The sequence below is a fragment of the Cryptomeria japonica genome, chromosome 9, assembly GCF_030272615.1.
Source record: "Cryptomeria japonica chromosome 9, Sugi_1.0, whole genome shotgun sequence".
Classification (NCBI taxonomy): Eukaryota; Viridiplantae; Streptophyta; class Pinopsida; order Cupressales; family Cupressaceae; genus Cryptomeria; species Cryptomeria japonica.
Window position 1 is genome coordinate 548448379 of NC_081413.1, and position 15194 is coordinate 548463572.

At 34.2% G+C, this 15194-nt stretch overlaps 1 protein-coding gene across 4 annotated transcripts in view; it reads right to left on the reverse strand.

Moving 5' to 3' along the window:
- Positions 1-2356: 2356 nt before the first annotated feature.
- The window catches only part of LOC131060981 (PH, RCC1 and FYVE domains-containing protein 1), a 60789-nt gene continuing 47951 nt past the window's right edge, over positions 2357-15194 (reverse strand). For 3 of the 4 annotated variants that reach the window (XM_057994476.2, XM_057994475.2, XM_057994474.2), the window contains 2 exons: positions 5519-5988; positions 2357-3030 (listed from right to left, as the gene is read on the reverse strand). In XM_057994476.2, coding sequence (XP_057850459.1) covers positions 2928-3030; positions 5519-5988 — 573 coding nt within the window. In that variant the 3' untranslated portion in view covers positions 2357-2927. Of the gene's footprint in view, positions 3031-5518; positions 5989-15194 lie in introns of those variants that run through there. The other variant, XM_057994477.2, reaches the window with a different exon arrangement.

Genomic DNA, 15194 nt, shown 5'->3' on the forward strand with positions numbered 1-15194 from the left:
ATCCCACCTGCAGAACTCGTTTTAAAGTTTGTAAATGGGACTTGGGTGCAGTCAATAGATTACGAAGGTATTTCATTTAGATGCGGGAAATGCTTCCAAATTGGGCATAGGGCAGCCAAATGTGAGAAGCAGAATAGCAATAGGAGGGCCTCTTGGTGGAAGGATGTCTCCTTTCATCATTATTCGGTGAAGGATGTAGGGAACATCCGAAAAGCAACCACAGACAATGAATCTTTTGTGGATGGACAGGAGAAACCATATTTAAATGCCTTCAACTAGGAGATTGGCAAAGGCAAAAAGGATAAACAATTTTCAGACTCCTCTCCTCCAAACCCTGGAAGGGTAGTAGAAACAAATCGACAAGAAGTATTGAGCCCAAAGGCTAAGACCGAGACAGGTTCTTCAAGCAGGAGGAGGAGACCATCAAGTATGGGGTGTTGAGCATGGGACTTTCAAGGGTCTCCCTTTGCTCCACATAGGCGACTTCCTCCCAGGAGGGAGAATGGCAGGAAGTTAGAAGAAAGAAAGGAAGGAAAGCTCCAAATGTGATTCCTTCCAGCCCAAATCCGGAATTGACACAATTTTCTAGGATGGCTTCAGCTTTGGCTGGATAGCTTATTGGCCCTACCTTTTTTTTCAAGTTAGATCAAGCCAGTTTTGGAAATTTCAAACTCTGTTTGAGGTTTTTGAGTTTTCTATATTATTTTATCCATAATTATATGATTAAGTTCTGGTTTATTGCTTGGAATCCTCTGGGTTGTGCAATCATATGTAATTTTCTACAGTTGATGTTCGGGATAACAGTTCAGATCATGTGGATCTGAAAAATGTCTAATGATGAAGATAAGATTAGAGCTCCGAGTCAGTTGCTCATGGTGGCTAAAACTGTATTTTTTTGTGGTTTAGCTATCATCCTGGTCAGCAAGGACCTTTCTTGTTTAAATTTTGTAAAAAACAACTTTTTATTATTGATATAAATCTCTTGGCTCTGCCTTTTATCGATTAAAAAAAAAAAAACAATGGTTAAAAATGATCTCATGTCAGTTTTTCCCAACAGTGTTTAAACCAGTCGAAGAGCTAGTTCTAAACCTTTTTTAATAAAGAAAAAATATTTATTCAAAAGATAGTAAGGTTACCAAATTTGTTGTCAAAGTATTGACCTTAGAGAGGAAGAATAAAAGGACCAGTGAATGGAATGCCAACATCCATAACCAGAAATAGTATTGAACTAGTGAAATCTTACAGCAAACGAATAAAACAAGAAGATTTACTAGCTGAGTTTTGAAACCATCATTAACATAGTATATATTGAGAGAGCATAGATTTAAACATATAAACTCTTGAGATCATTTCAAATTCCTATTTGCAGAGCATTGATACTAACCTACTTGACGCTGAAGTAGAGCAGCCATCGATGCTCAAAACCCTGTTAATAGTTCCTTCTCATGTGGCTTCCACTTGAATGTCCCAAGGTATACCTTAACAAGCTCCTTTGTTGGCATGGAAATTTTTGACTGATTAGGGCCATTTGGGACCAAAGCTATGTAGAAATCATTTGGGACAGCAGAGTTTTATCTTCAGATTAGTTCAGCAGATATGATTCTTTCAATGGCTTTCGTATGGTTGAGTCGAGTCTGGTAACACTGCCTCAGAACCACTAATTCTTCGTTATTATTGAGGCACCCACTCATGGCCCTTTGATTGTTTGAATGGCTTGCAAATTGCCAAGTAGCAGTTTAACAAGGTGGTGGGTGCTTCCTTGCTGAGATATTTGAATCTCAATTGCTTTACTAAGGTCAACGAGGATATTATTAATATTGGCCAGAGCTATATGAATAAGGGTCTCCTTGCATTTTGGAGCTGTTATGGATTGTGTTGCATTCTCCTCAGAAGGGTTCAGTAAAGGTAATATATAGGAGTGACATTTTCCTCACAATTTTCACTATTGTTAGAAAGCATAAAATGAGCACCAAGTCTAAGTGAAATTGAGAAATGAGCACCAAGTCTAAGTGGAATTGAGTGATACATTGCAGACCTGCTGTCCACATTTTGAAGAATGGGAATGCTGGTAGTTAATATGGTGGAAGAATTTTTAAACCTCCATTCAGTATACAGTATATATTACTTTTCTGAAAAAATAAATTATATTATAGAACTCAGTTTTCATAAATATAAGAGATAATGTAATTTCCTTGACATGTTTCTAGTGACAACTAAATTTATCAGACACCAGTAGTTTTTATCTATGAGAATTTCATCAACCTGCAGATATAATCTTCTCCTCATTTCTGTCTGTAGGAAATGGAAAAACAACTATAAATGATGTAAGGATTATTTCCATAAACATCGCAACAAGGAAAGGAAAAGAATGGTTAGCATATTACAAGTAATAATGTTACAATTTCATGACTGCAGCTGAAAAGATTTACAGCTCGTCATATTTTGCCACAACTTGCTTTGACTATAACAGCTAGACTTGCACCTCAAGCCTTCTGTATACAGGATATCAAAAGATCATATTTCTTCTCCAGCATAAGGCTTTCATGAAGCCCTAGCAAGGCTTACAAATTTTCATAAGATGTAACATAATTTACACAAGATTGTCAAATAGTAAATGTAAGCCATGCCAAAAAGCCCGATCCTTTGTTAGATGGCCTAAATAGCTCACTTCATATGTTGCTGCAAACTGAATACTTTCTCGATTGCAGTCAGTACAAAATCCAACAATAGTTGTGCTCAGTTTTGGTTAGGATATTTTTTCCACAATTGCCACATCTGTTACTCTACTATTGTAAAGATTAATGAAACCATATACTCTCCAGCATGCTTCAGATAGACACCAGAAAAATTATTTGCTGAAAGGGTGTTACATCAAAAAAGTATTAGGAGATTTTATGTTGTCATCTTCTTTGCTTGTATAGAAAACATTATAGTTGTCCTGTGATCCCCTCCACATTGTATTTTTCATATATTCGCAATCTGTTCACAGCCCACCATTCCTCTGCTTCTCTTTCACTGAAACGCTTTCGGCTGCAAAAATAATTTTTGACAAACTCAAAACATGAAGAAACAAGTAAAGAGATGACAAAAAAAAACTAGAAAATGGATACATTAAACATGGGATAAAGTTTATTTTCTTTTGTGTTGGATATTCCACTATTCCTCCTGCCAGTATTCATTACATGCTAGAGATAATCCTCTTAAATGCTCTATCTAAGGCATAGTATTCATGTTTGAAGTGTTCATTCATTTGATAGAACGTTCAACGGAACCAGAAATCCATATAACTTGTTCACGCATCAAATGTGTATGAGAACATGACTCACTAATTTTTTAACCAGAGCATTAAAAGTGAATAGGACCTCTTCTATAACGAGTTAAATAGTAATATTAATTCCTCCCAAGTTTTTCAGACTGTTTAAAACCAGCATTAATAATGGCTCTCTACATTCGGAATTGGAGTCCATAGTTTTCATATGGATGGATATTTATGAAAATTTGCTTTGGACTGCAGCCACAGGTCCTCAAAAGAGGCACTAGATTACTCAGCGAGGCCATTTAAAAGAAGTGCATTATTATAATGTCAGAATGTATTAACCTTGATTGATTAAAATGAAAAGGTTTGAAAGCAAATAAAGTACCTTTGTCTGTCAAGAGTTGAAAAATCAGATCAAAAAGCACCCCAAGATCAAGAAGGAACTATAATATCTATATTAATGATAACCATAACTAATTTGAATATACAAGATAGTAACCTCTACACTATTTTAAGCGAGTTTAGTTGCATCCACAATATAGAAACTTAAAAGTCAAATTCCTCTTTCAATCCTAAAGGAAAAAAAATTGTATTACAGCTTCATAAGACCATTTATTTGCCTTTGACAACTAACAATCATCATACATGTAATTTAAATGTGGACCAACTAATTCAGATATCTTAGATATACCTATCTGAAAAATGCTGAGACATATCAATCTTAAGGTGCCTATCATACCAACATGACAAATCCAAAAATAAGGTGCCTCAAGAATGATATATGTGAGCATTCTTTAGGTAGATATCTAAGATATCCAAACTAGTTACTCGTTTTGTTCACAATAGTCTCATGTTAAAAAATTCATGGACATTACTGACTATGACCACCCTCAGATGCAGCTATAGGTTACATCTCTCAGACTTATAGAATTAATATTATTATCATTATAAAGTGAGTTCCATAGAGATGCATGCCCAGCCTCCAAGCCCAGTTCCCATCCCCAATGGCATTTTGTGTATGCTGGGACAGCAGGGGACATCCCTTGGCCATTCCCAAAATTCTTTAAAATTCCGAAATGTTTCTGAAATACATTGTGCAAATAGGAAACACTGTGGGGACATTTAGCTGTCCTCAAGGCGGCCGAGGAGATCTGATATATCCGTCAACCGTCCCCAACATTGACAACAAGGCAAGTTTTTATATTGTTAAAAAAAAAAAAATCATTCATGATATAAAAATTGTTCTAAACAGCATATCTAAATATTCCTTTAATCTGTTTTTACATAATCAGAAACTGGAATATCATCTTGAAGAGAAGGTATGCTTCATCACTAAACTATCTTTTGATTCCTTAAAACTTAAAAGTTTGTTAAGATTCTGATATCTTTGATTCCAATTGGACTATTATTTTAGAAACTCCCTTCAAGGTTGGCTCAATATCTTCTGAAGTATGATTGCCATAGTTCTCGGGATCTGTGAACCTATAACCATGGCAGCCTATGTCACATGATAATATTTCAGCAAGCTACTAATGAAGTCAAAGCGCATCCATAGTCTTTGAGGCATGAGATGCATTTTCAGATTCGATACATTAAGTTCACTATTACAGGGGGGGAAATGATGCAGAACAAACATCCAAGAATTTATTGAAAACTGGGATGGCATGGGTAGAGAATACGATAAAAACGAAGTAAATTATAGGCTAGTCACCTTGACAATATCTTTGTCAACAAATAAGCCCATGGTACAAGTAAATTACTCAAATAAGAGTAATCGCAAGCACTAACAAAACCTGAAATGAGAACACCAATGATTTAAGAGCTGACATTAGTCTGCCACAAAAATGCATTAGTCACGACTCAACCAATTACCAACCAGACCTGCTATTACCCATAATACACATATAACCTGCCATTACCCTTTTTTATATATATATATATGTATATGTTATCTGCCCCTCTGAACCAGATCGCAGGCCTTCTTACCACCTAAAGAGAAACCCGAATTCTTGTTTATGTCAACAAGTTCTGCGCACACTTGCGACAGGAGTCACTGTAGCTTTTCTTGCTCTTACTGTACTATAAGCAAAGCAAAAGACAGACGGTTATTACTCTTTCTTTCCTTCTCAAATATGTATTCTGCACAAGATCCTTTCTCATAATTTGACCAAGAAAACAAAAACTTCCCTTAAACTGTTATGTCAATATGAAATTCAGGTGCAAGAAAGAAAATTATTTAATTAAAACAAGTTGTAGATATACCTGAATCTCACGCGCTTAAGATCTTTTTGACCATCTGCTAAAGACACGAATGTGAAATACACACCAGGCTCATCTTGTTCTACCCATTCCGTGTAAGGTGGGTGCCCATTGTCTGATTTGCATAGCTTATCAATGTTTTCTTTGATCTTGTTTCCTGTACGCCTTGCACCTTCTGTTGACCTAGCTGAATTTTGATAATCAAAAGCCCTTCCTAGAGCACTCGTTGGTGTGTCACGTGTAACAGGTGGACTGCATGAACCATTTACTCGTATGTCTTTAAGAACACGAGTAGTAGGACTCAAATAGAACTTATGATCATAGAATTTAATATCTTCTTTTTCTGGAACCTCTGTGTGACCAGTGTATGTTGGAGATAACAATTCATGCAAGGCATTCAGATGGGGTGAAAGAAATGTGCTCATATTGCTTGTTTGTGTTTTCATTGGGAGTTTCTCAGCCATATCCTTCAGCTGCATAAAACAAACACGATAGAAAGCCCCATATTTTCAGTTAATGGATTGTACTCGAGTGTCTAATTCAAACATGTTGAAATTGAACAATAAAGTTGGAATCACAAACATATGAAAGATATCACTGAATTTCATTGAAAAGTTTATAATGATATAGATGGCTGATCATTTGGTAAAAAAATAGGTGATAATTATATGTATTGCAGCTGATTAAATAAACAAGTTGCTTTTCCAAGATTGCTAGCAACCCACAAAAATAATTTAGTTCCATGTTTAAGACAACTTAGGTATATATGTTTTACAGAATATTATAACAACTGTTATTAATCATGACAAAACATCAACAGTTACTTTCAGTCTTCAGACAAGCCTTCAGCCAAGATAAGGATCAACACATTTTTCAAGAAATTTAAAATTCACAATTTAATCTTGTGTGTTTATTGATATAAGTTGACTTAAAATAGTCATGAATTTATATAGGCCTATTATTCTTTCTAAAATCATCAGTAGCATTTTAAAATATTCATAAAAGATGCAAAAGCAGACTCAGAAAGACCAAGTTAACTTGGTCAAATCCAGGAGTCAAGTTGAACATTACTTTGTGATTTTGTATCTTGAGAACGGGGACATAATATTTTTGTTTATGAAAGCTCCAGATTTATTATCTAATCAGATTTGTGTTTGATGTCAAAGTTTTGTATAATGGACTGCACGCAGGTTACATGGTGCAGTTACTACCAGTTGATGATGTAAAGATCACCTACTATATATCAAGATGATTTGAAGCAAACATGACGATTAAGCGGAAATTGGAATTTATTATATTTTGTTAAATGAGATAAAATTGTAACTTCGGATAAAACCCAAATCATGCAGAAGTTGATCTGCTTCTTCATTAAATATTTAGACCTTTTCTTCTCTTTTTCATGTTTTTCTCACATACTATTATTATATGACTACCGATGGCATCATATGGTTGAAGACAGATTAATGAAGTTGCATCTCAAGTATCTCAAGGAGAGATCATTCCTAGGATTCAATCATCATTATATCATATGGTCATTAGAGTCCTAGTTATCAGGTCTAAATGCCATTGAATAGATTTATTTTATTTTTTTATGGAAAATCCATACTCACTGTCCTTTAGTTATGAAGTTTTCTTATATTTGAACAGATTTGTCCTTGGTAAGGTGGCCAGGATTTTTATTTATTTTTTAATGTTCCCTTTTTGAAATAGGATTTAAAAATAATTAAAATATAAAAAATATAATAATAAAATATAAATTTAATTAAGTTTAATGAATGGCCAAAGGGCATGAAATAAAGAGTTATGACTATTGGAGAACTAAAGGTATAAAAGGAGTGAATCAATCTATCAGCTTGGGAAGGAATGGAGGAAAATAAGTGACTTGAGGAAATATAAAATTAATAATTATTTTCAAATGGCAGTAATTAAGGCTGAATAGATGTGACTCTTTTAAAAGGTAGAAATAGTGAAAAGGTGCAACTCCCTTCCAATTTTAAATATAAAAAGGAGATCAAATCATTTGGAGTGGCACCAATTCAGATCACAACAATTCAAAGCAGAAATTCAGAATGACTCTCAGCAATAAAGGAATCCAAGAGATTTGGAAATAATTTATTATTCTCAAAAGGCAATAATGAAGGGTGGTGATTCAAATCTTGTGAAAGGTGGTGACTCTTTCACCAATAAAATATAAAGGAGAGATCATTCCTAGGATTCAATCATCATTATATCAATTTGGCAATCATTCAGTCATATCATTCACCAATACATGAAATCAACAATTATTAAATAATCACTCATGAATCCATCAAAGGAAATCATTTAATCATCCAACAATCATCATTGGAGATTCATCAATTCAGAAATTCATCATCAAATATCAATTCATTCAACTATATATACAAATTCAAAAATCAATCAACAACCATTTTATAATATCAATTTACAATCATCTATTATCAATAAAATAACTCAATTCACCAATTCAATTGAGGATTCCAAAAATACACTCAACAATACAGATAATTTCAGAAATTCATTCAATAATCATTCCTAGGAACATTCAAATATCATTCAAGGGATTGATTGTCAATCCATCAAGAGATATTATTTAGCAATTGTCTAGTACATATAGCAATTTATCAATTTTGAATTCTAGTTCGTACTTGTGAACCGAACGGAGTTTGGGCCCAAGGGGTGGGCTAAGTTTTGGAAGGATGTGGTTTTTTCCTACCCTTTGGTGAGCTAGGGATGTGATCCTTGGTATTGTCACTGGATAGGGTTTAGGCTCACAAGGTGAGCTAGAGTTTGGAGGGGCAAGGTCCTTTTCCTACCTTTGGCAAACTAGGGATAGGATCCTTGGTTTCGTCATTGTGGAGTTAGGGACGGGGTCTTTAACTCAGCAGATTTGCAAGGTAATTTATGGGAAATTCAAGATTTTGGTCAACTTGAGTATTTCTAATGATGTATTAACTTGAATACGTTTATATAGATTGCATTTTTTCTATAAAACTACTATATCTTGAGTGAATTCTATTATTTTAAAGAATATCCTAAAAGGGGACATTACATTTGTATTTACGGATTTATATTATCTCATACCTATTTGTCTTTTAGGTAAAGGTTCCTTGGAGTGTAGCTCCTTTCTTAGGTGTCAGCATATTCCTTACAAGGAATTTGCAGTGTAACTCCTTTTTTAGGTGTCACTATATTTCTGGCTAGGAATGCTGGAGTTTAACTTATTTCCTCTGCACCAGTGTGCACACCTCGTCATGAGGAATAGGACACAAGCACACACTAATGCTAGGTGGCAAACATTGAGGCTTAGAGTTATATGCATAACTTGAGTTGACGGATCAGGCTCAGTCATACAGCAATTTTCTTCCTCGAAATCAGTATGGATGGGTTTGGCCACATAAAATATATGCATATTTGATATCCCCGTTAATGTGGTTGGTGGGATTATTGCCTCTTCCAAAAACAAAATGGTGTTGCCCCCACCCACAAGTGGCCACCTAAAATTGAATTTTGATGGAGCTACTCAAGCCAATCAAGGTATATCCAGAGCTGGTTGTATCATCAAGAGTGAGAAGGGGGAGTTAATATAGGCCATATCGAAGAAATTAGGGAACAGAAAAAATAATAAAGCGGAAGTGCATGCACTCCTAGTAGGGTTACAAGTTTACAACTATGAATGCAGAAGCAGCTCAATAACATTCATATTGAGGGTAATTCAATAATATGCATTAAAGCAGTTTGTTGTTTAAGGACTGCTAATTGGAAATTGAGGAACATTGTACAAGTCTTCTGGCCAATTATTTAAATTATAAATATAAGGCATTGCTGCAAAGAAGCTAATCGTCATGTTGATCATTTGACAAACTATGCCTATGATCATGCAGAGAAGTTGATAATATTGAATATCTAGGAAAGTTGGAATAACTTCGAATTACAAACAGCTTAGAACATATAATGAGATGGATTACTAGCTTGCATAAAGGATGGAGGTGTAAGCTTGCAAACTTAATGGGTAATTTTTTGAGGATTGTGATGATCTTTAGAAATTAGAAACAAAGTAACTGTAAGATTACCATATAACCATCCCATCACACCAACTCATAAAAAATTCTATCCCAACATTGAATTTCCTCATTTATTGGGGAAGCACATTATCCGACTGGATCAGCTTTAAAAAGAAAAGTAGTTGAGCATCCAATCCAAACAATGTCTAGCAGACTGCTCATTTGTGAATGTGTTTGTGAATGCAGCAATGACAATGTCTTTACAATTGAGGAGACATTCTGTATAGGCTCAAATGAGGCGGAGAATGCCCTAAAAGCTAGGTTACTGGTTCGGATCTGATTTGGCCCGGTATCCAAGTTCAGTTCGCAATGGGATCCGCCTAAGCTCCTTTAAAATCACGGTAGGTTTGTCTGGGACGAACTCAAGCTAATTTGGTATGAATTTTTCAATATTTTTTTCTGCTACTGCAACAAACATTCATTTTTCCTCCCACAGGAAGACAAAACGAAATAGTTAGTATGTTTTTAACGCCTCTGTATATTGCAACGCGACTATAAAAAGGGCATATTTATTCTCACGAAGTATCTTTTGGTCTGATCATTCAATCAAACCACAAACCCGACGAAGGATCGACGCTCCTCTAGGTGATGTTTCGTCTACTAAAGGTCAAAAAAATGGTGCCCTAAATCAGAAAAGGAGTAAGAGAGTAAATTGCGTGAAAATACATAAATGTTCATACGTTATGATTTTAAAGGTTTCATGATCATCTATCCACTTTTGAGGGTGAATGTATTACAATTTTATTTTTTGTTTAGTTTTAGGTTAGAATTTGGGTTAATCTATTTATTTATTTTTATATGTTTTAAAAATTAATTCTAATTATTATTAAATTTGCAAGGTTTATATTAGAATAATTGTATTATTATAATTAAAATAATAAATTTTATTGTAAAATTAATTTTTAATTATATTATTTTATTAAAGTTAGGCTTATCATTAATATCAGATAAATATAATTAAAATCATATAACTTAGTATAACAATTATGTAAATAAAATAAGTAATTTATTAATAATATTATTATTAATAATAAAAATTATTAGTATCTATGTTAATTAATTTCTAAAATTAATAATATATACTAATATTTGAGGGCGGGGGACTCGTTCCATTGGCTCAAGCAAGTGGTCAGGAAGTCTAGTCTTCCCCTATCCTTGTGGTACCAGGTCACATGAAATTTTTTTTACCAGACACACTACAGTTTATAAGGGGCGCTACCCAATTCCTACAGTCTAAAACAATAAATCTAAAATTAATAATATATACTAATATTTAGTCTTTTTTCGAAGACTGACTTTCTTTATAATTTTATTATTATATATATATATATCTGCTTTTATATGTTTTTGTATGGATGAACTAAAAACGATAACAACCCCAAAAACCGAACTTGCAAACCTGAACCAGTATCAGACTCGATAACTTAGCATCAAAGTCATAATTGGCTTTGAAGGAAGGAATATAAATGATGACCATTTGATGGAAGAGTGACTAACAGACATATTACACATAATGGGCCAGAAGATGTGGACCAAATCGGTGGCTAACAGCTGTATTCAGAAACTGTTATGTGAAGCTGGTATCAGTGTTATATTGAACTTCAACAGAAACCCCCAAAGTTGGTGTGATCCAGTGAGTATTCAACATCACCCAAATGTGGGATAATGGAGACCTAAAAGAATCAATGTGTCTATTCAGGAGAGGGTTGGTTAAGCACAAGATGGAGGTCTTCAAGTACCTTCTCATTCAGCACCTGACTCTATTTACTCAGCAGCAAAAGGACCAAATTAGAGAGCTAATTGAAGGCCTCCAATTTTTTTTTTATAACAAGAATAGGGGAGGACATGAATCAAACAAATAGCATGTAGATGGAATTATTTCCTTTCCAGTCTCCTTGAAGATTTGTAATTTTTTTTCTTTTAATATAAAAGGGAGCTACCCCCAAGGCAGCAACTTATATATATATTATAATAATTGACTTCTCTTCCATCGTATAATTACCACACTGTGGCTTAATTTCAAATGCACATACAACTCTTCGATCATCATATATGCCATGGTTCATCGTCCAATTATAGGCAGAAGCCCATTAAACAACATGCAAGCAAAGAGTTCTAACCCATGAAACAAGATATAGTAGCAGAAAGAGACAAGTGTGATAAACATGATGAATAAATGAGGCCTTGGGGATCTATTTGCAGTCTTTCTTTGATTTTCATTTGTTTTATTGGTGGTGATATCTACTTATAACTTTCCTTGTGGCTAACTACCATTAAAATTAGGGCTGGGCATGGTTTAACTGAAATTATATGGCCTTATCATGCTTTGTACTAATATCTTTGCAATGTGAAAAGCTCTCATAGATGGTAGCTTGAAACATTCAAATATTAACTACATGTCCACATTTTGGTTTTCCCTATGGAATGAAATTTTGAACCTGTAGAAATAAATTCAAGCTGCTTTCCAGGAAACAATCAGTTCTGATGCATTTCCGAAAACATTTAAAAGTTAAAGGCACCATCAACCAGACATAATTATTTCAGCCCTAAAACTGTGTAAAACATGATAATTACTTTTAGAAACTAAGTTTGTAGAGGTTACCCCCTACATTGAAAAAATCTAATGTGATAAATCACATGAACATTTATTAAAGAATTTTGCTTGAATACTATATGAATGTGAAACATATATATATGCCTTGTAAGTTGTAAGTTATAATATCTTCCAAGTATGCAAGATTTTTTTGTGGTAAATTCAAACTCTTAGAGGTGTTACATAGTCATCTTGCTATCTTGAAATTCATTTATATTATATATGTGGGGTTTTCTTCCGTCAAATGGTTTCCCCACTTCATGAATCTTTTTCAACTTTGTTATGGTACGATTTTATATTATTTGTTAGAAAAAATCTTATGATTTGATGTCTAGTAATTGATCTTCACATAATATTTTTCTGACAAACGGACAAAAAGTAAGGATCACAGGTTATCAAATTATTCTTCATTTCAGATGTTTTATGTAGAAGCAAAAACTGATTGATAAACTTAGGAAATAATTAATGAGCTTGAAGAAATTGTCCAACAAGTTCATAGGTTTATTGCACAGGAAATTAGCAAACCTCTCCAGAAATCTGTAGGAAGTTAAAAACTAATTAAGCAAAGAATAGACAAGACCTACTTTAAATGCTACACTACAAATGCAACAATATACAAATAAAAGGAACGGACACCAAAATTGATTGTATGAGAATATTGCAATTTTATGCTTTCGAGGGAGGGCCATATATAAATCAGGATACATCCCTGACTGCAGGAATTCTACTTAAAAGGCAAAGAGTTATCAATTAGACCACAACCAATGTGTAACTGTTTCTAACTATTTATCAATGATACCCAGGGACATGTTCCCGATTTTTCTCCAGGCATCCGCATATGCCTTGGAAACATCCTCAAGGCTGTCCTTGGGCCCCTGGCCAGACCAAAAGTGATTGGGAGATACAGGGGAGCAGCAGAACATGTCTATCGATGTCCCCTGCCATCCCAAGGATGCCCATGCATCCCCTGATGTCAACACCATTTGAAGCTCCCTTTAGCTAGGGTTTTAACTTAGAAAATAAAAACAAATAAAGAAAAATGGAAGGGGTAGGGGCCCTGCAAGGTCATTAATTTTTTTGATAAATCTCAGAAAATAAAATATTTCTGATAATGTTCTCTTCTCTATTTTATTTCAAAATCTATATGGTATGATATTTTTCTTCTCAACACCTGTAAAATTTAAAAAATTTGTCATTGCATGAATATCATATATCACACAGTCTCTTTGAATGATTTGATTCCCAAAACAAATCAAGCTCTCAAACAAGATATAAACAGGGAAACATGTCTGTAGAACAATAGAAGAGGATCCAATTTTGTCTATATTACAGTTCTGTGAAGTTTAGTTCTGTTTTTGCCCGAACACACACAAATCTGTACTTATAAATTGTTGCATTCTAATAAAGGTTCTGAAATACAACATTCAAGAAACTAGTGCAGAAGGTTGTCATAAAGAAGCTGAACAAAAATAAAAAAGTACAGGCTGAGGATAGTTTTGAAACATTACAGCAGGGGCAGAGCCATCATTATGGGTCTCTTTTCATTTATCAGCACAAATTCTCTTCTTATAGATATTAAAGATGGTTGTTGAAGTCTAGTTGATTTGTGTTCCAACTCTCATGTGAATTCTCCATTAAACTCTAATGTTCTGTAATGTGGTTCTACGATGAATATGATGAATTGACTAATATAAATTTCTAAAATATACCTGCTTGTGTAACAAGAACAAATTATAATAAAATCTGCCAGAATCATAAAACCAGCTCTCAGTAAAGCAGTATACAATCTTGTATTCAATTTCCAGAATATATTTGGCAAATCATTATCATGAGTCTAGAAGATAGAACAAAGAGCAAAACGATGTTTCATCTTTCAAATTAGAGTTCTAGCGTATAAACCATAGTTTGCAAACTTTGTGAGTACTCTCCGAGTTGCCAAGTACTCTATTTTTTTTGCTGGGTGAGTTTTCAAAAGTTTAAATCTCGTGTTTTAATAGATGCAAAAAAACATGGGCAAAATGTCAACACAAGTAAAACGCTGGTTAAAATGCATTTTGCACGTGTTATTTTTGCTATATAACCATGCATTTTCTCTTTTGAGATGTCAATTTTTAATTTAATACATTTTGTAATTGAATTTTACAAAAAAAATATGTTTCTTTAATAGATTTTAATTTTTAGTACTTTCCAAATTGCCAGTTTTTGTCAAGCATTCGCCAAGTTGAAAATTTTGGGCTTGCAGAGTACTTTCCAAGTCCGAGTCTATGAACAATGGTATAAACCATACTCTGAGAATGAGAATATTAGAAGCATACCGATCCTCCAATGGAGTACATCCTCGGATTTTGGCATAGGTAGGAAACGATGTAACCTTAGCGCTTGTGTTTATAATCGCAAGCATCAGTCAACTCAAGTTGGTTTTGTGTCATGTTTTCCGAAGGTAGCTTATCTGTTGTGGCTGCCAACATCTATAGTCTTGCCCGGATCGAATTGAATGCTGCTTATTGCTCAATCCCGACAAAGACTTCTTAGCGATCATAATAATTTATTCAAATTGACTAAGAGCCTCTTTCAATGATATTGCCCTCCTAGTCTCTAGTAGCTATGGCTCCATGTGGATCTTCGATTACACCCGGTGCTCCAACCTTTCAACTTGCAGCAACATCCTTGCTTCTATGATCACTATCTTGATGTCTCTTTGAATGGTCGTCCCAAATAGACTCCTCACACCCAATAATCGCAATTCACCCATACATGTGGAAGCATACAAAATATAAACATTAGCATATAATATGAATCGGCCTCCAATTATCCCCACCAACCTTAGGGATGAATAAGCCCAAGCTAAATAATCTCCACCACTATAAAGTCCTGCCTGAAATATGTTATTTACTCTTTAAGTAAATATCTCTAATGTTCAGTTCCTCCAATAAACATAAATATTGCACCAATATTAAAGACTCACAAATTGATGATATAACTGCCACCAATAACTTTAGAAATT